The sequence below is a fragment of the Lissotriton helveticus genome, chromosome 7 (assembly GCF_964261635.1).
Source record: "Lissotriton helveticus chromosome 7, aLisHel1.1, whole genome shotgun sequence".
NCBI lineage: Eukaryota > Metazoa > Chordata > Amphibia > Caudata > Salamandridae > Lissotriton > Lissotriton helveticus.
Window position 1 is genome coordinate 1,087,298,205 of NC_136068.1, and position 26,101 is coordinate 1,087,324,305.

Consider the following 26,101-nt stretch of genomic DNA (forward strand, 5'->3'; position numbering starts at 1 on the left):
ATGACAGCGGCTTCTCTGAGAGCACCAAGATGTACACCGGGCTCAGTGGCGTAGCAAAAGGTCTGCGGGGCGGGCCGCCACGGGTGGTACAAGTAGCTTTTGCTGCACCCATCACGGGGGCAAACGCCCCCACCGCCACGGACATCAAAAGGTCTAGCTACGCCACTGACGGGGCTGGCAGTGATCGCAAAATTTGGTGTGCGGTAGTTCAGCCAGTGTGGTGGTGGAAATGACCTCCACCACCCTGATGGGCAGTGGGTTAAATCAGGCCCTCATTTTAATGACCATCATAGTGAAGCTGCCACAACTGCCAACACTTTCATAAAGATGCATGAAGCCGTCATCAGCGTGAATTGAAGAATTGTTAACTGGTAGTGCTGAGATTGTGCCAGATAGCTCATGTAACCCCTGTGAGTGGGAAGAATCTGAAGATGGAAACAGACAACATGATTGCACCACATAACTCTTGGGCTAGAAGAAGTGAAAGATGAAAAAGTAGACAGTCTGAAGATATAGGGATGCCAACTAGTCTCCCACCCTCAGGGCCAGTAAGACCTATTACAGGAACATTATTTTGAACTTCTCTTGCTGAATGATCAAATGCACAATGCGAAGATACAGGATGAGTCCCAGACTATTCTGCTTGGGAACCAAGAGATGAAGGAAATAGAACTCTGTACACTTTTCTTTCACAGACTGACTCTGACACCCTTGAGTTTTCTCCCAGTATGTGAGGGTAATTTTCTATTTTTTCAGTTCCTTGACCACCAGGGTTTAACTGACAGTCCCAAACTGAAAGAAAATGCATTAGTCCATTTGCTCTAAATAGGACGGACAATCTGATCCACTAGCACTGATTGATAGTCGGGCCATATGATGTAGAGTTCCCAACGCCAGGGCCAACAGAGGCACCCCTATAGGAACATGACAGTCTTCTCAACTCTAAATAGAACAGGTGGACCACAATTTGGTGGAAAGTACCTTCTCATACTTGTGAAAGAGCACCCGCACCACCAAAATCTAAATCTAGACCAGCGTGTTTTCATATTTCAACTACTGGCTAATGAGAGCAGAGGCCTTTATACAGGTTGGGGAACATCTTCAGAGGATGTAGACTCTCCTCCATGTATTTAGCTTTAGCATCAATGTCCAGTAGTACCACCTGTCTCCTACACAGAGGCTGACTTTCTAAGGGGAGATGATTCTGATATTTCTGACTACAGCTTCGATATCAGTTCTGCAGACTTACTGGGCCAATGAAATATCTGGCGGCCCCCAATCGGCTGAACTCGCCAAGCTACTTACAGGACTGAACCTAACACAACAGGTGTCTAAGGCTACACATATTAAGGAACATATCCTTGACCAGGTCTGGACAGCTAACATCACTATGTCCCGTGTATCAGCCTCAACGTGTCTGATCACCATGTAATCAAATTCACCATTCATGAAAACTTCTTGAGCAAAGTCCCTAGCTCAGGAGGGGGCATAGGTAGAAATTGGAATAAGATTGAGAAACTTCCATTTCTTGACTCACTTGCCAACTCTATTCCTTTGGTCAACTCTTCTATTAATTTGGGTGATGCACAGTTAACTAGCTGGTTACTGGCTGCTAGCGATAAGTTTGCACCTCCCAGGAAGATTCATACTACCCGTCGCCATGATGCTCAGAAATGGTTCTACACTGAGCTGAAAAACCAAAAATTAGTTTTGCAGCAATTGGAAAGAAAGTGGAGCCGTAACTATATATCTGAAGACAAATGGTCTTACTTGAACAGCTTGAAAACATATAAAAAATCCATTTTGACTACCAAAGCTGCGTACTTTTCCACTAAAATCCTGTCTGCAACAAATCGCTCGAAGGAGATTTTCTCTGTCGTGAATGAGTTGTCTAACCCGACAGATCCTTAATTAAGCCAACGCCTTCCCAAATTTTTTGCAACTCATTGAATCTCTTCTTTAATGACAAATTCAAAAAAATCAAGTCCAGCATTCCGATTTGCCAAAACCCGAATTCTAGCTCCCATACCACCCAAAATCATAGCATTTTTACACACTTTCCTACTGAGGTTCTGTAATTCTCGAGCCTGACTCCATTTTGTGTTGCCCTCACGTAGGCCTGCGAAAGAGGCCCGGCGAACAAGTGGCCTGGCCTTCTGAGTTCATGTATACATTAACTAGCTTTCTTTCGACTCTGAATTAACTGCAGAGAAACTGACCCCGCAAAGCCAATTTCCCTTGGTTTGATCCTTGTCTAAGATTGCCACTTAATGTTCAGGACCTCGTTAACCTTTAGTTTTCTTGCACATGTTTTATCTTGTTCAGCATCTATTACTGTTTCCTTTATGTTCTGACATTACATGGGTTGTGCTTTTCAATAATAAATTTGTCCGGCTTGCAAAGATTGAGGTTCTTTAATTTTGACTCCATCTTACATTTGTCATCGTTTTGCGTTGCCTTTACACAGGCTGCTCTATTCATGAAGTGTCTCTGCCCTTTGGACTGCAACGTGTTGAAAACCTACCTCTGTCCTTGCTTTGAAATCAATCTCAGACACCAGCTGGCCTAACTGCATACAGACATGTCCTGCCATTACTGATTGACCTATAGGTGTTGTAATTGATTTACTTGTGGGTTGGGCAGAAACACGACGTAAGGGGGTCGTTCTGGTTATATGATGCCTTGTTTTGAATGTTTTCCTATTGGCTAATATTTTGCAGATCTTGTATGTCCATATTAGGTATTTTGCATGCTTGCAAAAGCTAGGACTGCCCCTTACTTTTGTGCTGAGTTTGTAACCCTGAAGAATGGGGGAGTCCGGTCCAGGGACGTGGGGCTAGCTGGACCATTAATATAAATTCTAAGTACACAAATTGCCGGCCACACACTTACTCAAATCCTCTATTTTTGAGGGAACAAACCATAAGAGACTTCCTGGTTCGTTCGGGTATATCACTCAAACCCTTTTATTATTTGTTTGTTTTTTGTCTTTTTTTAAAGTATTGATGTATGAAAGGGACACCTTATCGTTTTGTACACCTTATATACAATTATTTACAATTCACGATTATTTACAACACAAAAACATACACATACACATAACTAGTTGTATTATACAAAGTGAATTGCAATTCACTTTGTATAATACAACTAGTTATGTGTATCCCGAAGATTTCAGGTGTGTCCCTGGCACCGCTGGGTTCTGACCCGGTTCTTCACTACAATCTGTGAGCACACCTTCATGGACCTCCTTTCTAAAGTTAAATCTAGCTCACCTACTGACTGCTGGTCTCCTAGCATCGCAAAGGAAATTTTTACTGCCTTCTCCAGTCCTGCCCTCAATCTTCTAAATGAGTCGTTGTCCCAGGGTATTGTCCCTGCAACTTTTAAGGAGGCAATTGTAGTCCCCCTTTTGAAGAAGGTGGGCGCGGATCCACTAATTTTGACAAATTATTATCCAATCTCCTTTCTTCCTTATCTAGCCAAGGACTTGGAAGCCTATGTCACGAGATGTCTCACCAATTTCTTGGAGGAATCTGAATTTATTTATCCTCACCAAGCGGGTTTCCGCCCAGCTCATTCTACCGAGGCGGTGATCCTTACAGTGTTGGATACTCTCCGCAGTGAGGTAGATGGTGGCTCCTCGCAGGCCCTCGCCTTGCTCGATCTTCCCGCAGCCTTTGACCCGGTCGACCATAATCTTTTGGTCGACCGTGTGAGGGATGCGGGAATCTCAGGACCTGCCATGGACTGGATCAGCTCCTTCCTGGAAAATCGTTCCCAAGCTGTCTGTACTGCCCAGTCAGAATTTCTTGTGGTGTCCCTCAGGGCTCCTCACTTTTTCCCCTGTTGTTCAATCTCTACCTTCTCCCTCTTGTCCGAGCCCTGAAAGAGCGTCACGTTTGCACATTCAACTATGCTGATGATTTCCAACTTATTTTTTCCATCAGCAACTCCTCTGAGTCGGTTTATGACTTTCAATCTACCATGTTGTTCATTAGTCAGTGGACAAACAGTAACCATCTAAAACTTAATCTGGATAAGACTGAGTTGGTTCTAACAGGTGGCATCTCCAAAAATGCATGGGGCCTTCATTTCTGGCCTAGGGAGCTGGGTCAGCCCCCCTCTCCATCTAGCTCCGCCAGGAGCCTCGGGGTAATAATCAGTCAGGATCTCTCTCTAACCCTGAGATTGGGTCGGTGATCTCCACCTGCTTTTTCCAACTCAGGGAAATAAATAGGATCTGCAGATTTCTTACCCATGAGGCTCGGATTCAGGTGGTCCTCGCCATGGTCAAGTCCCATGTCGACTATGCCAATTCGGTATACTTTGGCATCCCCCTTTATTTATCCAAATGTTTACAAATGGTACAAAATCAGGCTGCACGTCTGATTGTTCATCAACTTAGGCACCATCATGTCACTCTTCTAAAGCAACTGCATTAGCTTCCGGTTGTTCAGCGCTGTGCCTTTAAGGTCGGGTGTCTTATTTTTGAGTCACTCAATGGAAGAAGCCCGGAATTCTTGAATAACTTGATTAACAAATATGTCCTCAACCGCAATCTCCGCTCAGCCCACAAGCAACTTTTGTTTATCCCCTATTTTAAATTAAAGCGCACTGGTGTTGCCAGGTTTGCTACTTCGGCCCCTATGTTCTGGAACTCACTCCCCTCTGAAATTCGCGTTTGCATCAATCTCCTTGGCTTTAGAAGCCTCCTAAAAATGTGGTTATTCCGACAGGCTTTCTGAATAAATCTCCAGAACTTGGGTGTCTATCAAAATAGCGCCATGAAACCTTCCCGGTGTACGTGCGCTTTGCAAATGTATTTTAACATAACTTAACATTTGTCTGCTTGGCCTCATGCATATGGTTGGTGAAAGATGCTGATGGTGGTTGAGGGCCCTTCAGTGTTGCTTGAGGTCATAGTGGCTCCAGCTTCAGAGAAAGTGCACGGCTCAGGTGCAGATCTTTCACTCTATTTATCCTTCTAGCCTTTCGGTGGGTCTTCTTTTTAACCCTCTGCAGGTTCAGGCTTCCACATGGGCAGCATGACAGTGCAGGCCTTTAGTCAACTTTTAAGTTTTGCCTGCACATAAATATGCTTGTGCTGCTGGAACTCTGTCTTGTAATGACGGTTATTTTCCTTTCAATCGCTTTCAAGTTTTGTGGAGCAAAGAACCTCTCTCATTATATTAACAGACAGAGCGATGTGATGTTGTGGAACCTGTTTTGGGAGGTGATTCTCTCATGGAAGTGGGTTTAGTGAAGGGGATTGTCCTAGTAGCAACTCATCTTGCAAGCTGTCTCCCACACATTTCAGATCTTTTGTTGAAGCAGGAAGGTTAGGTACTCCATCCCAATCTTCAAATGATGCGGTTGCAAGTGTTAATATTGAGAGGTACCAGTTAGAAGTCATTTGTGTTCCGAATGAGGACAAAGCCATCCTTTTGAAGGTCAGAAGGTCCACAACTAAATCCATCTACGTGGTGCTGGACTAGGTTTGCGAAGAGATGTGAATCGGAAGACATCAACCCCTTTAAATTTCGCCTTTCTGAGGTTCTGCGATTTGCGTAGTCCCTTGCACAGCAATGTCTAGCAGTGGCTACATTTAAGCATTATCTGGTGGCCTTCTATGGTTTTATGCTTATGCCTCATCAACCTTCGCTCTTTAGATTACCACTGTTACCACATTTTTCAAAAGGTTTGCTTTACTTGTTTCATCCCACTCTGTTTATTATTCCTCAGGAAGATTTGAATATTCTTTTGGCTTTCTTGATTTTCTCCTTATTCACGCCGATGCACAATTGCCTATTTCAATTTCTTACATTGAAAACTATTTTTGTTATTGGCATTAATTTAAGCTTCTAGGTTTGAAGAAATTCAGGATTGATCAATTTGCTCACATGCCACAGTTTTTATTCCAAAAAGTTGGTTCTTCACGCCCATAATAAGAACAACATGAACGGGTAGTGCCCATTACTCTAAAGGAAGTAAATCACAATATAGACAATTGCCCACAGAGACAGCTGCTGATATCAAATCATTTTATTTTCATTGTTAGACCTGGCACCTTGGCGTGAGTTTCCCTTCCACTTTTTGCTGTTGTGCCTCAGATGTTTTTGCTGGTGTCCGCTACTCAGGGCACTGCGCCACGGCCAACCCGTGCCGCAGTGCAAGTGCTCCCTACTGTAAAGTGTACATGTGATTGATATACCTGATTGGTTCATTGGATTTACTGTCAGTCCCCAGTAAAGTGCACCAGGAGTGCCAGGGCTTGTGAATGCCAATACTGCTAGTGGGCCTGCAGCGCTGGTTGCGCCACCCACAGAAGCAGCCTTAAAATGTGTCTAGGGTCTGCCATTGCAGAACCTGCGTGCAGTCTGGTACTGTCATGCTGGCTGGGCAAGTGCACACACTTGCCAGCCCCTAAACCTTCCCTTAACTTCATATTAGTCACCCCTATGGTAGGCCTCAGGGCAGGGTGCATTGTAAGTGTAAGGTAGAACATGCCCTGATGTGTGTGGCATGTTCTAATAGTGAATTACTGCCAAATTCGTTTTCACTATTGTAAGGCTACCAGTTCCCTTCTAGGCCAGATGGGCTGCTGGAATTATTACACTCTATAATCCCAGCAGGCTCAGGGAACATGGTAGAAATTAATGTTTAGTATGCCTGAACTCAGAATAATAAAATACTTCTTTTAGTAAAGTTTATTTTAATATCCTGTGTTTGCAAATGCTACTTTTAGAAAGTTAGCATTTGCTTGCCTAACCATTTCAGCCCGCCTCTGCTTGGATGTGGATCTGACTGTCTGGTGTGTGTGAGTGACAGGGCTGGGAGTTGACAGGTAGTGAATAGCCAGATGACACCTTAGTGGGTGGTGGGAGTTTCCCCTGAATGATGCATCAGGCTGTGCTCTGCCACCACAATGCTGGCTCCGCCCTCCTGGGGAGCGACTGATGACTCAGCCTGCACCTGGCCCAGGAAAGACCGAAGTTTGTCAACAGAGTGCTCAGGCTGCCCCTGTCTTCACAATGCCGGCTCCGCCCCCCTGGGGAGCGGCTGATGTGCCTGCCCTCACACTGAATGCAGAAGCAGAAGTACCCACCACAAGTGCTCAGGAGCTGAGAGCAGTTATGCAGAGGCCCCCCTGGCCAGTGAGAACAAAAGAAACTGTGTATAAAAGTAGGAGCCCTGCTCCTTGTAAATTAGAATCCTGTTTCACCACGAAGGACCTATCTTTGGGGATGTACACCTTGGACTCTACCTGCACCGGCGTTGTGCTGCCACCAGAAGGAGCTGTTCCCAAACCTCTTTGATCCAACTCCTTCATTCTCAGGTCATGGTCCAGCTGGCGTTGCTGTGCCTCCATGGCCAATCTTTGCTTGTCCATTTCCAGTTTTTGTTTTTCCATTTCCATTTGCCCAGCTAATCTTGCCATCTCCATTGCATGTGCCCTGTCTGCGGCTCTGTCTGCCAGCTCCTCTGGTGACAGGCCTCTGGGGGGCTCTACAGCGCCATCTGGTGGAATGATATCCACCGGGGTCTGTGGATCTCTTGACTCCCTCCAGTCTCTCCGGAGGCGTGGGTTCGAATCCCACCGCTGCCACCAATGTTAGAATTGGGGGTCTCTGGTTGGCGCAAGTAGGTACTTGTGACAAGCAGGGACCCTCTCCTCTAAGTCAGGGCGAAGGATGACCCTTCAGAATTACCCTTGCTCACCCTCTAGGTGCGTGGCGTGAGCAGCCAAGGCGATTCTCCAGGCGTTAGTCAGTTAAGCATTTGTAGACACACACACAGTAAAATATACCAATCCCCCCCACAAATGGACACCAGGCTGTGAGTATATAAAAATACGCTTCTTTATGTAAAATATATATATCTCTTAGGTCAGACTTATCACAAGATCAAATAACGGTTCTGTATGCCCACAGGTTGTAAATAGGCAAGCTCGCTTTTAGTTCTAGTTCAAAAATGCACTGTTCTTCTCTTAAGTTGTATTCCACAATAGTTCTTTCTCCTTCTGCACAGTTCTCCTAGTTCTTTGGTCGTTTCTGACCAGATTGTGCACTTTGTTACCCCTCTAGGACCTTAGGGACCCGGTCCTGCACCTTGTAGCACTTCGCGGCGCTTCTGACAGGGGCTCGGCTTGCAGCCTGCAGCTTCCCGACGCTCAGAGGATTCCAGCGGGAGGGGCTGGAGCGCGCTCGCGGAGAGGCGCTGCAGGCAGGCACACAGAGCAGAGCGGTGCGAGTCTGGTGAAAGGAACGGCTCGCACCGTGGGGGGACAAGTACAGTACCTTGGTCACTTGTAGGCAGGAGCAGTCAGCAAGGGGAAAAACACACGTGGCGGGCCCCGAGCCCGTTGACGGTCTCGGTGGCGGCTTTCCTCCGGGGACAAAGGCAAGGTGCCCAGCGGCTCAGGCAGAGCGAGGCTGGCACCCGAGGCGTCCGTCCAGTTCGGAGGTCTGTCCCCTGGGTCTGTTTGCGTCCGGTGGGGATTTCTGGCGGGAGGGTGAGGCACCGCAGCGGGCCCTCTTAGGCGGTCGACACAGCGATCCCCTCAGCGGGGGAAGAGCGGCTCAACGGAGCGGAGCTCTTCCTCGGCGGGGACGAGGAGACACAGTCGGTCACGGCCTCAGGGAGGGGCTGGGGGGCACCACAGCAGCGAGTCTTCCAGGCGGTCAACACAGCGATCTCCTCAGCGGGGGGGAGAGCGGCTCAACGGAGCGGAGCTCTTCCTCGGCGGGGACGAGGAGACACAGTCGGTCACGGCCTCAGAGAGGGGCTGGGGGGCACCAAGGTCACAGCTCCGGCAGTAGTAGATATCCCGGTTAATTACCGGCAGACGAGCAGAGGCAGGTTGAGCCAGATGGTCCTGTGGCTCAGGTCAGGGGGCAAGCTCAGTCAAGCCCTTGGAGAATGTTTAAGCACAAAGCAGCAAAGTCTTTTCTCATCAAGTCTTTTCCTCTCCTTTCTCAGCAAGGCAAGCAGCAGGCCAGTTCTCCCAGCGTCTCTTCTCCTTCTAGTCGGGCAGAGGTCCTTCGTGGTGAAACAGGATTCTAATTTACAAGGAGCAGGGCTCCTACTTTTATACACAGTTTCTTTTGTTCTCACTGGCCAGGGGGGCCTCTGCATAACTGCTCTCAGCTCCTGAGCACTTGTGGTGGGTACTTCTGCTTCTGCATTCAGTGTGAGGGCAGGCACATCAGCCGCTCCCCAGGGGGGCGGAGCCGGCATTGTGAAGACAGGGGCAGCCTGAGCACTCTGTTGACAAACTTCGGTCTTTCCTGGGCCAGGTGCAGGCTGAGTCATCAGTCGCTCCCCAGGAGGGCGGAGCCAGCATTGTGGTGGCAGAGCACAGCCTGATGCATCATTCAGGGGAAACTCCCACCACCCACTAAGGTGTCATCTGGCTATTCACTACCTGTCAACTCCCAGCCCTGTCACTCACACACACCAGACAGTCAGATCCACATCCAAGCAGAGGCGGGCTGAAATGGTTAGGCAAGCAAATGCTAACTTTCTAAAAGTAGCATTTGCAAACACAGGATATTAAAATAAACTTTACTAAAAGAAGTATTTTATTATTCTGAGTTCAGGCATACTAAACATTAATTTCTACCATGTTCCCTGAGCCTGCTGGGATTATAGAGTGTAATAATTCCAGCAGCCCATCTGGCCTAGAAGGGAACTGGTAGCCTTACAATAGTGAAAACGAATTTGGCAGTAATTCACTATTAGAACATGCCACACACATCAGGGCATGTTCTACCTTACACTTACAATGCACCCTGCCCTGAGGCCTACCATAGGGGTGACTAATATGAAGTTAAGGGAAGGTTTAGGGGCTGGCAAGTGTGTGCACTTGCCCAGCCAGCATGACAGTACCAGACTGCACGCAGGTTCTGCAATGGCAGACCCTAGACACATTTTAAGGCTGCTTCTGTGGGTGGCGCAACCAGCGCTGCAGGCCCACTAGCAGTATTGGCATTCACAAGCCCTGGCACTCCTGGTGCACTTTACTGGGGACTGACAGTAAATCCAATGAACCAATCAGGTATATCAATCACATGTACACTTTACAGTAGGGAGCACTTGCACTGCGGCACGGGTTGGCCGTGGCGCAGTGCCCTGAGTAGCGGACACCAGCAAAAACATCTGAGGCACAACAGCAAAAAGTGGAAGGGAAACTCACGCCAAGGTGCCAGGTCTAACATTCATATACAGACATTTTATTATTTCATTACTTAAGGGGGTCTGTAGATATCCAGGATTAATGTAGCATCAGCCCAGAAGCAAGGGAACAGTAAAAACATTATTAAATACAAAGGTCACTCATACCGTCAGACATACTCGCATCCAAAAGTCACCACATACACAGAAATACTATAAACTACAACCACATTCTCAAACAGCAATCATTCTTACCCTAGAGGGTTTCCACATTTCATGTAGCCACATCTATTCCACTCCCAACTTTCTTTCTTCATTCACATACAATCAAGAAGGTGGAGCGAATGCATTGACTGGACTCCAAGCAGACGTTGTCTTACTAAAACCTACTGCCCTCATCAAGACAGAGTGAACGATCAGGTTTTTGTTATCTTTGCTGGAGCTAAGAAGGGCAAGGCAAAAGCCAAGTGCATAATTTTGTAGTAGGCCACCCTTTGTATCACTTTGGCCTAAGAAATGCCCTCTGGAGGGCTTTCAAACTCATTCCACTAGACCCATGACTGCCCCCTCAGCTCTCTCCAGAGGCTTCCTGGTTGCCCACATCTGCTGGACAACTACATGGTCAGCTTTGTATTTTTTGGTAAACACTACTGGTTCACATCACTGGCATGCAGTGCTAGGTACTCCTTTGTCACTCATTCTGAACCCTTTTATTACCAGGGTGTTGGGAAAATTGGCTAATTAAAGCATATGCACCTCTTTAGTCTCTTTATGCACTTGGAAAAGCTATATGCAATTTTGGCTCATAGAGGGTTGTGTATTGGTGAAAATCCTTCATCAATATCTCATTGCAGCCTATTGATATCATTAAAAATGTTGTACTACTTTCATTTTCATAACAAATGTGTTCAATATTTTGTTGCATTTCTCAAATGGAAAAACATAAACCCCAGAACTCTAAGGTTGTGGCCTTGAATATCTGGAGTCTAGTAATGCCAAATATGGGTGGTATTGTCTGCACAATCAATCAAGTACTATTAGCGCAAATCACTATCTTTGGAGCACTGTTCATTTGACAGAGATACCAAGCTCAGAAGTATATGAAAAGTATATAAATTATATATTTTCTAATTCTGTAGGAACAAAGGACTCCATTGGTGTGCGTTAGACCTCCTTTTCCCTGACTGATTGGCCCGTAGAACACTCTGAATATGACATATTTCAGATTTGTTTTTAAAACATTTTTTGGTGGAGGTACATATCTCTTCCAAAGTGTGAGCTCCAGCCTTGTTTCTCTGGCTTTCTTGAGCCAGGAGCTACCGGACATGTATGGGTTTTCCACGGGTTCTGAGTGCCCACAGTCGATAAACTGGTTGTAGTGCATTTTGTAAATTTGGAAAGCAGCTGCAAGCAAAAAACCGGGTTAGGTTAGCTACTTTTGGCCACAGACATCAACCCTGGATGGTATGGAAACATAGCAAACACAAGGAAACATGACTCCACCATATAGTTTAACAACTACACATGCTGAGTATTCCATCTCTGATTACAGAGCCACCATCACCCTCTAGGGTTGCCCTCAAGAACTTACTGAACATGATGCGTGTCAAACTGATTTTTAGAATTTAAAAAACAAAAATGGCAGTTTCCTCCAATCTACCTTGTGCAGGAACATATACCTGCCAAGGTTTGACCACCAACTATTTTCCTCTAGGTCTTTTGATCATGGTAGTACTAGACGTATATGGGTTTCCTATGGGCTCAGTGTGCCCATAGGCAACAAACTGGGTGTAGTGTATTTTGGAAATGTGGAAATAAGCTGCAAGCAAAATTCCAGTGCAGGACATTCGTTTTGCTGCCATAGAGGTCACCCCTGGGCTATATGCAACCCTACCACAACTATATGCATTTGTAATGTCTACATATCCTAAGATTTCTAAAGTTTCTATCTCAGGCTGCCAGACCCCTCTCATCCTGCTTGGCTAGCTAGAGCAATGTGCTGAACAATACATCTGCTTGATTCAATACTTATTTCCCAAAATATGGTGGTTTCATTCAGTCTTACACAAGAACATATCCCTCCAAACGCATGACTCAACACTTTGTTCTATGAGTGTGGGGTTATCAGATATGGGTGGGTTCTACATGAGTTTTAGCAAGGATCTCCATACACTATACATCAGGAGAGGCTTTTCATAAAGAAAATATATGACTGATATCCGAATCCTTTTGGTGCAGGGTTGGCTGGCACCCAGGGAAACTTACAAACGTATTTTGGAAAACTAGAGACAAGGAGAAATGCTTGATGAAGTAACTAGGATGTACCCTGTCATGTTTTATTACCCTGAATCCTTTGCAAGTGTCAAAGCATGAGTAAAAAACTTAATTCTTCATTTTTCTATGACAAAAATACTCCAGAAATTGCAAAAGTCCCCAATTGCACTGCACAGGAATTTGCCAAAATCATGACCACAGCAATTGGATATTGATACTATATTGACTTCACAAAGTTACATATCTGGCCTGCTCCTGTCAGCTACAAGAGACCCACCCAATCACATGTGGTAACATTTTTATTAGTAGAATTGTAGAAATGGGTGGGTGAGTTTTGCTATTATCTACAAGTTATTGAACCGTCAGTCAGTAATTGTATCCATGCAAGTCACACCACCCAAGACTGTTCCTGATATCTAGTGTTCAGAAACGTCCGGTGTTGCTAACTTTCCCAGTCCCCAACATATGTTTCGGAGAGGTTCTGGGCACTGGTTTGGACTGCTTGCTGAGGAGCCGACATGAGAGTGAGAGTCTGTGCCACAACAAGGAAATGCATTCTGCACGTCTTCTACCTAGTGAGGAGAAAGGTGCTGCTTAGCTTTTTTGTAAGGTTAAGAAGAATATTTAACAGTGCCCAGGTTCCCCAAATTGGTGTGGGCCTGTGTGTCTGCGCCCTAGGGAGAAGATGGAGAATTGCAGTTCTACCCATTCTACATCTCGGCAGTCACTGGTTTCTGAGGGGAAGACCATGTGTAAGAATGTAGTAGTAGACCATGCTGTGTGCAGAAAACTGAGCATTGTAACCCTAAATTGATCCTTGCTGGTGGCGTCTTTAGTCTAGGCAAGGATCACATCCAATTCAATATCTATGAAATGGATCCCACAGTCTTTGTACCATGTAGTCTGATCAGTAGGGCTCTGGGCAGGTGATGTATCTAAAGAGCATAATACATTGCCGTAGTAGTACACCATGTATTGTGACAATCTAGTGGAATTAAGAATGATACCAGGTCAAACCCATCACCTTCCCAACCCATGGTGTTTTAAAATATCAACTGCAGTTGGGAACATCATTTTCAACGTACTAATATTGTTCCTGGTGTATATGTAGGGACCACTTCTAGTTATCCAATGTTGTGGTCTCCTACAACACTGGGTGAATCTCCAGTACTTAGCACCTGAAGATTCCCACTTCATCTCCCTGTAACAATGTCTGTTCTTGGAATGTTGGGTATTGGACTTGGTTGAGGCCGTGGAGACTCCTCTGCAAAGGTACAGAAGTCTGGTAACATCTGACAACCTTTGAAGTTGTCGCACCCCACTCGTTCCCCCCTCAACCCCTTCACCCTCTATGAAACACACTGATAGAGCACTCTTGGAAGTAACTGCGGCTGTAGCATGTGGCTAATGAGCTAAATTGTGGGAGTGCATGCATATTTGGTTACGGTGCTCAGTAGCTCCAAGTGTAGGTTCAACGGGTAAGCACTTGGAAGGCCTTTTACCCTTTTAAAAAGGCATTTCCATTTCCTTACCTTGACAGCATTATAGTGCTTAGTGCCTAGGTACGATAACTTTACTGGAACCCATAATTCTGGCTAGAAAGTGGCTAGAGGGCGCTGGTTTCCTGTGGATATCTTAATGTTATGTGTAATATTTAGCCATATGTATAATAAATTGCTTGTTATTTTACAAAGTAAAGCACTGACTGAATGAGTGGCATTATTTGGTGATATTTCTGCATCTTCAGGGTTTGTAGTGCACACTAGCTTATTGAGTATGCCATGTACTCCTCTGGCTTGCCAATAGTGTTAGAAAGAATCAGTAATAAATCCACTCTACATCGTGTAAGACTAAGGATGTATGTGGGAGATCTGCACAGTTTGTCATGTTTTGGGCCTTTTGCACTGGTAGGGTAGATCTGCTCTGAGACAGCAAAGCAGAACTAAATGTAAAGGGCCAGAGATATTATTTTTTAAACCAATGATACAACCAAAGGTTTGTGGACAAACACATCTACACAACAACCAAGATGTCCAGAGCAACCACTTGAAATACAAGGCAAACAAGGCCCAAGATTAGCTCCCACTGGTTAGCACATACAACCCAAATTTCGAACTAGAACACAAGATTGCCAAGGATTTTAAATCTATTCTTCAGCAAAATGTCACTGCTGTAGACTTGTGCCTGATTGCTCTAGGCCAGAAGGTTCAATTCTGGCTGTAATATCGAATGGATATCTGCTTCTTTGGAAAACAGAGAATATTATTGTGGATCCATTTCTTACAACTTATGTTCAAGTCTTAGACCACACCCAAAATGAACTCTAAAGAGTAAGAGTGAAAATACCAGTCACAGTCTCATTAAAAATGCATATGTTGTTCTATTACTGAATGTCTTGGGGACATTCATATTTTACCTCAGATTGAGGGGTACGTTTGAATCCGTAACGTCCATAGGCACTCAAGGAATTCATCATAGTGTTGGTGGAGAAGAAGTAGAATGAGGTACGATTTCCAACATCTTCCTCATGTCCATTCAAAATAGCGCCGTTAACTCTGAAAGGAAAACATAAGAGTGCTGAAGTTGGAGAGATATTAAGCCACTTTAGGAAATGAGGGAGATTGACTCATCAATGGTGATAAGTAGAAAGGGATTTTGTTTATGTATTTTGTACCTCTACCCTTGCAAGTTGGTAAGGCCTGGTCCTTTAGGCCCCAGGGGAACTTGGGTGTTCCTGTCTCATCTGCTACAGGGCATGTGGTGTGCATCAACTGACCAATCGGCAAAAAGCTTGGGTATGCTTAGAAAAACGCTAAGCTGATAGGATTAATCACTTAAGCGAAACTGGACATCTTATAATTTTTATCTGGGGGGTGAAGTTGAAGGGAGCAACTTGAGGGAGGCTGTGAAAAAAAGTACCCAGAGGCCTAGAAAGAAAGACACTGAGAAATCCGGATATAAATAATGTAAGTGAGAAAAGGGGGTATCACGATCCAGGCAACAGTCACTGCAAAAGAAAGGGTCATGGAAAAGATAATGGGAGAATAGGAGTAGTATGACATTACAAGTTACACATTCACAGTTAAAGATATACATTGCATGAATCACCTGCAAACCTTTCACTATTGTGCAGAAAGTCTAGTAGAAAAATGTTCTACAATAGATAAAAGACCGAGTATAGCACTACATTACAAATCTCAACCTACACTGTAGCACCCAAATCCTTCTTTAAATAATGTACGTCTCCAAAACGTACACAAGGACACACTCCTTTAGGTACCTTGTCCCAACCGCCTGATGCACACTATCCAAACATGCCTTGAGAACCAATAATGGAGAAATTGGTATTTATTACTTCCTGGTCCCACAGATCCTTAGATCCTCCAATTTCATATTGCTGGGTGACCTGAATATCCACTTTGCGGACAATGTATCTGGTCCTGGTCTTACTCTGATTGAGGAGCTCAAAGTACTTAGTCTTAATCTAGCTAATTCTGCACCCACACACAAACCAGGACATCTGTTGGACCCAGTTTCTGCCACTATCAAATCACTGGAATCAGCTCCTCCAGTGTCTTCACTATGGTCAGACCACTATACGGTACCCTTTTCATTCCGTACATGGCAGGTCCTGGCCATAGTAAGGGCGGGGAGGTCTTATATCAAATATAGGACATGGCCGCGACTAGATATCTCAGTCCTCAATAGTCAATTGAGGAAAGCATTGCATAGACTAAACCAAGTGGTTGAGTTAGACCAACCAAGGACGGATGTCTGGCTGAGAGAAGCGCTGGAGATAGTTTTGCCAGCCAAAGTTAGTTGCCTAGTCAGATCTCACCCTCCAGCTCCTTGGTTCACTGAGGCTTTACGGTGTGGAGAAGTCTAGGTGCAAAGGCTTGGAGAGATCCTGGAGACTTGCATATAGTAAGGATAGAAAGATCATATATAAAACTGCAGTGAGAAGTTATCATTGTCTTTGAAGAGTGGCCCATGCCACTTTTTATACAGTCCAAATTACCACCCCCCAAAATTGACTAGAAACTATTTTCAGAGTGATGAAGAAACTCTCCGACCCCAACTTTATTACAGAAAGTCTGGTCTCAGTGTTTGTGAGTAACTGGCATGTTGCTTTGCTAAAAAGGTGGCTGATATCCAGGCTTCTCTTACGGCAAGAGAGAAGAATGTCTGATCGCCAAGTACTACTGATGGTCCTTCTGTTACCAAGGACCAAACTGGGTATACCTCGGTACAAGTTAGGCCTCAATTGAATTGCTGGGACACTTTGGATCTACCTGTATTCTTACCATTACTGACTTCAATGAGGTCAGGCTCTCCGGAAGATCCTCTCCCTCTGGCAAAGCTTAGTTCCTTAGAGACGGATATTTTTCAAGGTCTACTGGGACTCTTTAACAACTCTCCTATGCAAGGGAAGATTCCACATTCATGGAACAGGCCTTGGTTTGGCCCCTCTTGAAGAAAGAGAATCTAGACCCTGAGAAGTTGTCTAATTTCAGATCAGTTTCAATGGTTTCCATCATGGCAAAATTAATGGAGAAGCCTGTCAATAGGTAACGCTCCAATTTTGTGGAGTCACAAGGGTATCTCCACCCCTCTCAATCAGGGTTTAGGATGGGACACGGAGTCGTGGAACATCATAGACGTCTCCTAGATGGAGGCAAGACTGCTGCACTAATACTACTTGATCTCATAGTGGCCTTTGATATTGTGCCTTCTGCCTTGTTCGTTAAAAGGCTAGCCAAGATGGTTATACAGGGAATGACCCTTTCTTGGATGAAATCCTTCCTAGAAGATCGGTCTTTTCAGGTGGTTTCAGCCACGGCCACCTCAGAGCGGCATGCTCTTAACTCAGGAGTTCCTCAAGGACCCTCCCTAAGTCCAGCACTATTTAACATCTATGTGTGCCCACTGGTGGACTTGGTGGAAAGTTGTGGCTTGATGTTATTCTCATATGCAGATGACACAAAGTAATCTTCTCCTTGTCATCTGCGCAATACCAGCCTTGAACTCCTGTTTGAGCATGCTCACAGAGTGGATGAATAACTATTCACTAAAAATAAATGGAGATAAGACTGAGGAATTGGTTCTGGGATGGGATCCGTCCCTTTGGGGTTCCCAATATAGGCCTAAATCCTGGACCCTCTCCTAGATCCAGCCCCCAAGATCGAGAACCTATGATTTTTGCCGGAAAATAAGCTGCTGTGGAAGCCTCAGGTGATGAAGGAGGCTTCCACTTTCTTTCCCTTTGTGATATGGTTGCAGAAGATCATCTGGCTACTTCCATTTCCAGCATAACAAACTGTGGTACAGGCCCTTATCATGTCAAGATTGAACAACAGAAATGTGTTCTATATGGGGGCAGACAAAGCCTCGACGAGACGGTTGCAGGTGGTCCAAATTCTGCTGCAAGGATGCTTTCTAGACTTCCAAAATTGACCTCGGCAACAGGTCTTTTACGGGAGCTTGACTGGCTCTCAGAAGAGAAGAAAATTCAGTTTAAAACCTTGTGCCATGTGTATAAAGCAAGATCAGGTGTTGGCCACATTGGGAAACATTCTTTACCCTGCAGTAAGAACCAAAACCTGCCTTTACAACGCAGTCACTACCCCAACTGCATGTTACCATGTGATACTTTACCCCACAAGTCATTACAATGACTTACTTTAGAGGGAGCGTTGTTGGGCTGGTGTTGAATTTGAAGTACAACATCTTCCCTACTGATACACCAACTGGAGTTGGAACAGTAATTCAAACTATTCCAAAGTTCAGCACCCCCTACCCCACCCTACCCCCCCAAAGCAAGCCGTTGTAATAACTTTTGTGTTAACGTAACACAAGGTAACATAGTAGTCGGGGTAATGACTGTGTTGTAAAGGCAAACAGGAAAAATGCATGCAGGGTTCTGTCATACATCCGTCCACATTACCTGCAGCAATTTGTTAAATCTTATCACTCGTCATGCCTTCTTTGTTCCAGTGAACTGTTACTGTGCCGTATCCCGACAATGAAACACTCATGCATGGAAGGATGGACGTTTGCTTATGAGGGCCCCAAACTTTGGAATGCACTTCCAGAACAGTTGGAAAGGTGTCCATCTTTGCTGATCTTTCGAAGACAGCTTAAAACCTAGCTGTTCTAAGTTGTGAGTTCTAACTGTACATGACCTGAAGTGTAGCTAGGGAAAGCCCCAAGGGGGTACATGAGCTCTCTATAAAATTGTATGATAATAATAATAATAATAGTCACACAAAGAAAATGTTCAACATTAGGTCCATGTCCAGTAGAAGCTTGTATAATCATTTTGGGTTGGTAATCTAATGCTAGGTGTTTCCTGACAGCGTGATGCCCCCCTCATGACTCATTTACTGCCACCATCATTGAAACACACAATAGCATCTCCTCAGAAGAGTGCCAATTTGGACTCTTCCATATATGGTCATATGTCTCAAAAACAAAATGGCTAGTGAGGTACAGATCTTTGTGGATCAAAATCAATTCTGCACTGCATGCAGGTTTAAACAGCCAGGGAAATCAACATACTTATGTAAATAATAATAGATTTGGCTAGTTACAGATTCTGTTAATTTTGACAATAGCCCTAGGCTTTACCAATCATTCTCTACTACTTTTCATGATTAACCTTTGGGACATGGGGACGGAGGGGCAACTAAACACCATAAATGAAAGAATGGCAATGGTACCAAAAACAAGATATACAATGGAAATCAGACCTTAGTAAGGGGTAGACACGAATGAGCAGTCAAAGTTTAATTCAGTTGCAATAAAGTATGAAGTCCCAGCCAAGAAAATATAATATGTCTGTACAGTATAAACAGTGATGAGAAAATAGGAACAAAAACATAATGTACAAATGTGGATGTGAAACAGGGAACTTGACAAGCACAATAGAATTCTCACAAAGAACCTATGAAGCAAATAGTAATCAAACTACACATCATTGAAACCTGGTCCCTGGCTCTTCAAGGTCACTCTGTGTAGCGTACCCGACATTGTAATGTTTGTGATGCTCAGAACATTCCTGAACCTGAGAAGCACAAAGCCAGCGAATGTTGCCGTTGAATCAATGTTACAGTTACACAGGACACAGTAACAGAGAATATTGTCACATTGTTTCCTTTGTTACACTGTCCTTTGTTGCTGTTGACATGGTTTTGAAACAGTAGCTGTTTGTGAACATGCTGGATAGCAAAACAGGACTCTAGCAAAGAAAACATTGTAATCACTTTGTAACAAGTTGGTGTTAATGCGAAAGAGCACAAACATCACTCAACAGCAATCTGAGTCTCATTTGCAAAGAAATGTCTTAGTGTTTGAGGGTGTGTTTACTGAACAGTGAGACAGATTCACCCTGGTCCACAACAAAGGAGAGGATGTGGTATAATTGTCAGAGCTGCCCACTTTGGAATTGATGAACCAGGTTTGAGTCTCGGCGTCGACGAGTATTTTGTGATTCTGGACAAATTACTTCATCTCCCCATGCCTACCAAAAAAATGAACATTTCCTTTTGTAATGTAACTGGTGCTCAAATACCTTCGGGTCGAGTTTGCGCTATATAAAAAATGCAACAAAAAAAAAAATGAAAAAGGTGCAAGCCCATGAGTTTGCAGACCTCTGAGTAGGGCACCAGGATCTCTAAATCAAAATGGGTGGCCAGCCAGCTACTTGCTGGTCCATCGGATATATTGGGGGTAAGGAAGCAGCAAAAAAAGGTTAGCTTAGCAACAGGTGTATTTGCCAGCCAGACTCACCACCCATCTCATCTGCCCTTTGCAGTACTGGATCTTTTGGCACTCTGCCTGGTCTCTGGTGGGTGTTTGAGGGACTCAGTGGATGGTTGTGAAAATGAATTGAGGTTGAGGTAATTTCTGAGTAGCTCACCTCCAGTTTCCTGAAGAAGGATGGATGAAGGTTCAAAACACTGGTTTCGTTCCCTAGTCTCCCAAAGGAGGCCTTGTCTCCCAAAGGAGGCCTTGAGGAAACAGTAGGGGTCCCTTTATTTCCACACCAACACATTTCTTATGGCGGCCTCACTGCCATGAAAACTGTGGTGGTGAGGAATCTCATGATATGCTTGGCTGTGCCTCAGGGGCACCGCCAGCATACTGTAATGTAATGTAAAATCGTACTACTATCACTCCAAGGAGGATCTTGGCGCTGATACGGAAACCAGAGATGGAAAGATAAACTGGTTTACTGCTCATAACAGAGGGAAGTAGGGTATTCAGATCAGAGTTTTACACAGTATATCTGGTGCACTATAAATCCAAGTTTTAAGGGCCTTCCTGAATACAGACTCAGAAGCAATTTGGCGTAGTCGAGGTGGAAGTTGATTCCATGCCTTTGAGCCTATAACCGCAAGTGATTTTCCTCCCCTTGACACCAATTTAAAAGTTGGAAAGGTCAGCAGATTTGCGTTGGATGATCTTAGGCTATGGGAGGGAACATAGCGCTTAAAGCAAAGTTTGAAGATATTGTGGGCCTCGTGAGTGAAAGGCCCGAAAGGTAATGATAAGGATCTTAAACAAAAAACATTTATGAACTGACAGCAAGTGCAAGATGTCTAATAAAGCAGAGGCAGATGATTTCCTAGGCTACTTTAGTACCAGCCGAGCAGCCGCGTGCTGGACCATCTGAAGCTTGTGCATGACTGCTGTTGGTTCCTGCATAAAGGCTGTTACAGTAGTCCAGTCTAGATGTAATGAGGGCAACAGCAACAGTTTGCCTGGCTAAGTAGGGGAGTAAGTCAAAGAATTTCTTTAGACTTTTTATAATATGGAAACATGTGCCCACAATTGCCAAGGATTGTTGTTTGAAGGATAGGGTGGTGTCAAATGTTATTCCTAAGTTTCTAGCTGCATTTATTGTATCAGGAGGGGGTGTGTCATTTTCTGGACACCAAAGTTTAGGCACAAAGAGGTTTTTTTTGCCAAATGGCAGGATCTCTGTTTTTTCCGAGTTACAACTCAGATGGTTGTTATTCATCCATTTGAAGGTTGCTGAGAGACATTTTCTGAGGTTTTCCTCCACCTCAGTAGTGTCGTTATCCAGGACCAGGATAAGCTGTGTATCGTCCGCATATGAGATGGTATTGATCTTGAAGGACGATATTAGCTTAATCAGGGGGGACATATATACATTGAAGAGGGTCGGGATCAGTCTCGATCCCTGAGGAACCCCTGATATGAGTGCTTTTTCTTCTGAGCTATATTGTCCTAGATTGATCACTTGGCGCCGATCTTGCAAAAAGTTCTTAATCCACTCTAGCACATTCCCAGATACGCCAGATGATGCAAGACGGTCTAAAAGAATGGCATGTGAGACCATGTTGAAGGCCGCAGACAGGTCTAATAGCACCAGGACTGCTTTCTTTCCTTGATCCAGGGCTGCTCGTAGGGTTTCTGCAGTATACAAAAGGGCAGATTCTGTGAGCCTCTGACCACTGCGCCAACGGGCGAAGCATCACGGATCCCCGGCAGTGGCAGCGGTCCAATGGCGGTTCAACTGTCAAACTCGTAATAGGGCGGTTGGTGCGGCAGTTGCCACACCGCCACTGTGGGTTTGGCGGTCTATTGAACCACCATTCTCATAATCAGGCCCTTAGTCCTGTGCAGGAAAAATTATGATCAGTAATTCGGAGAACAACTGCAGCTTATCTGCCAAAAGCTAGGCAACTGGACAGATGCCCTATAAGTTCAGCTCCCAGAGCATCTCACAGTACAAATGGCCAGCCAGCCAAGCTCACTGGGTAATTTGAGCCAGTGACACTCACTTTTGGGGAGCGGCACTCCAGATGTTCGTAGCCGATGGCTTTTGATCACTGCTTGACAAATCTTTATCAAATTTTGAAAACAAAGTTCACACACCTCAGCTAGTTCCTGTAAAGTTTTGGGGTGATCTGTCAAGTGGGGACTGAGATAAAGAGGCCAGTGACATTTTTATTTTATGTTGTATTGTTTCTTATTTTTACAAATTTACCACTCGTAGAACTGTACCAGTCTTTCCCCTTATCAGAGAAATTGGGGAAGGTCCTCGTACCATAAATACAATACTGAATACCAGTGCCTTGTCTACATGGCGAGTCTTAGATACACCTTCAAGGGGCTGCTCTAGTGGCATACTATGTGGATTCCCTCGGAACATGTATTCTATCACAATTTTAAATTTTCAATATAGTCCTGCCAAAATATTTCATCCATAATATTTACTACCACAATATTGTCAAGCTAGTATATATACAAATGTACAGAGTACATATTATTGAAATTATTACTATTACTGAGTGTGGAGAGGGGCCACTAATCATGAAAAGTGAAGTTTCGAGCTGATCCTGATGCCCTCACCTCCGTAAACAATGGTAATAAATAGCATATTACACTCAGTAGATCTGCATGTATGGTTTATGATGCTATCTTCCACATACACTAGTTATGAGAAAAGGCATATAACCATATGCAGAACACCATGGGTTAAATTAATGTACTGTGGAAGATCACATTACCTAAACGCCCTAGTATTTCTTCTTCTGTTGACAAATTTTAGAATAGAGACAGTAAAGACAGTTTTCTTAAGTCAACTGCACTGTATTTTGGTAATAATGTGGAATTTGACCTTTGCACTTTAGTAATAACTGTGTGAAAGTGTGTTTATAAATACACTTGTTCCAAATAACCTGTGTTATTTTGCTGCATCTGTTATTACTGGCATTTGTTTAGATAAAGGTAATTGTGTCATATTAAAAAGAAAAAAAAACAATTTAAACAAATGTCAATCTGTATACTTTAAACATGGCCACCACAGTAACTTTATATGTAATATAGGTGCGATTGTATGGAAATATAAGTAACAGGTTAAAAAGGGTTTATACCCCCAAAAAATCCCAGCATGAGACTTGGAAACGCTTCATGTAAAAGCTGGCCACTGAATAAAAATATCAATGATAGTAGGTAATTAATTCCTTTAGAATGGAGGCAATGCATGTTTCAACTTTGCTTCACACAAAATGGTCGCTACAATTAAGTGCCTAAGTATTTTATCAAATGGTGTGGAAAGAGAAATCTGTGATTTCGGCTATGAATGTGATACATTGTTGTACACAAAGAGGCTGAATTTATTTCAGTATTATAAACAAGCAACTCAATGAATCCTAAAACAGTTATGTGACTAATGGAAATATATTGAATTTTGAGAATTTAAAGATGACAGACACTATTGAGTGCTAATGTTCACTGAGTATACTTTCACCAGTGACAGTCTAATATTTTAGTTTTTTAAATTAGGATATGGTGGTCGTTTTTAGAAAAAAGAGCACTTTATAACTAAAAGGTTAGCAAGATACATGTCAGTAATGGCTTTGCTTTGTATTTGCTGGGAGGGGCATCTAGACTTTCGATGTATGGTGGAATGAATTGAGGAAATTTATTTTTGAATGGCAATCATTTTTTTTATAGGACTCCAGTGATTTTTACGTTGCCATCTTGTGACAAACACTTTTCACACGACCCACCTGGTCATTTCTATTGATGTACGACACGACACGACAAAAACCCATTTTTGCAGGCCCACATCCCTGATCAGGAATCGTCACCCGCCCAAGCCCTCTGTTCTCTGCAGAGTCATCAGAAAGTCACATGACCCTCGCCCCGAGTTAATGAATCATTCTTCCTCTCCTGCTCTCAGCCTGATAACACATCCTCGTCACCTTGATCAGGTTATCTGGACAATGGTCTGACTGCTGAACTTTCATCCAGACAATCGAAGAATGGCTCGTATTAAGACAGCTGGGCAAAGAAACCTGAGGAAACCAAGCCCTGATCATAGCAAAACTAACATTTGACTGTGTACCTTCCCTTGACCAGGTCACCAACTGCAAACACCACCTGGATCTGGCTAATCAACAATAAACACTGCTCTGATTGGACAATGGTCTTGCAGCCAAAAGGCTGGAGTATGAAATGTAGAAAAGGCTTATTAGCTACGGATTTAAGTAGCAGCCTCCTCTGTCGTGTCTTTGATTGGCTTCGGACTCTGTTCCATAGCCCGGGCTATTGAAATAAATCTGGGTTCCTGCTGCAGACGAAAGCTCCTGTGTCTCCTTTTACTACGTATGAAGGGTATGGGAGATTTGAGCGGTTCCCCCGCTGCCGAGACCGGTTCTTCAAATGGTGCCCGAATAGGGACTCCATGAGTACGGAGGTCAGGCCCGGTGGATGTGAGGAGGTGCACGGAGAGACTATGACAAAGGCGCTCTACCCAAGGATTCTCGTTATATTCCGGTAGACTCAACGACTCATCCGGTGTTCCTCCCCACCCGGTCTGGACCACTAGACCGCCTTCTCGCTGGAGTCCCCTAGCAAATAATTTCTGGAACAGGGCACAGCTCTATGTCTGCAGAAGAGAACTACTGCTGTAAGGTAAGGGTGGACTGATCATCCACCAAGTCTGTATGTTATTGACTTTCGCAAAAGCCAATTTGTTATTGACTTTTGCCAAAGCCAAGCAAGCGAGTAACATTTTTTAAAACCCGCTGGTGTCTGTTCTGTATGAAAACTGTGTGGTACTGAAAATTCTGGACCAGTGTCATGAAACATCGTCGTATCATGACGAATTTGGTATCAGCAGACTGGAAATGACGAGTATACTATGCACAATCATTTTCGTCGCATTCGGGTGAAGAAAGCACCCTGAAATCAGAGTTTCCATCTTGAACCCTCGGGTTCCATTTTGTGAATAGCAGCCATTTTGTGGATTGCCCTTACAGTAGGCCTTCACTGTGGCAGAACAAGTATTTAAGGACATAACCTTAGCATGGGTTTCTCTGTCTCTGAATGAATTACAGAGAGTAACCCTTTTTCACCTGGAACTGACCTTGCGTAAAACTAGTTTTATTAGATGATGGTTGTCTGAGTTTTTCAATTACCGATTAAGACCTTGTTAACCATTAAGTTTCCTTGCGCATGTGTTATCTTAAACAACATCTACATGTTTTCTTTTCTTAAAGACTTTCTTTTCTGAAACTTGGGTTTTTGCTATGTGTCGAGACTGCCATCTAGTGTTACTTTTTATGTCGGCTTTAGAAGTTAGTTTGTGAGCCAAACAGTCTGACCTGTTGTGAATCATATATACATATTAACCAGGGATTTCTTCGCGCGCTGGAGTTAATTTTAGAAGCTGGCCTTTCCTTGCCAAACCAGTTCCTGCCCTTTAGTTGATCAAGATTATAGATCAGAGCATAGGATATTGTAAAGATTTATTACACACAAACGTGCCTATCTTACTTCCATCTGTTCTTGTTCCTGCCTCCACGAGCTATTTATGACATGGGCTGTGACCTTACTGTTTTGGGTTTATCCGGCCTTGTCAGCTAGAGAATGTATGCATTATGTGGACATTGTTTATGGCCTGGACTTATCTTGAAAGTGGGTTTTGCATCTGTGTGCATGTTCTGGGAATGTACTTCAAATGTGTGCCTAGGGCACAATGCATGCTATAAAGGATCTGTGCTCAGACCATTCAGCAGACTGCCTCATTCAATTGCTAAGGCAGTTGGGTGACGTAGCCTCACAATTAATTGTAATAAAGATGTCTTTTCATATTTCAGATTCTCTGTTGATT

The 26,101-nt window shown here is 44.1% G+C and overlaps 1 protein-coding gene across 1 annotated transcript in view; it reads right to left on the reverse strand.

Annotated features, from left to right (window-relative positions):
* LOC144769959 (alpha-N-acetylgalactosaminide alpha-2,6-sialyltransferase 2-like) overlaps positions 1-26,101 on the reverse strand; it is a 607,277-nt gene that overhangs the window by 190,983 nt on the left and 390,193 nt on the right. Inside the window, exon 5 of the mRNA XM_078654157.1 lies at positions 14,867-15,005. Within this exon, the coding sequence (XP_078510283.1) occupies positions 14,867-15,005 (139 nt within the window). The remainder of the gene's footprint in view (positions 1-14,866; positions 15,006-26,101) is intronic.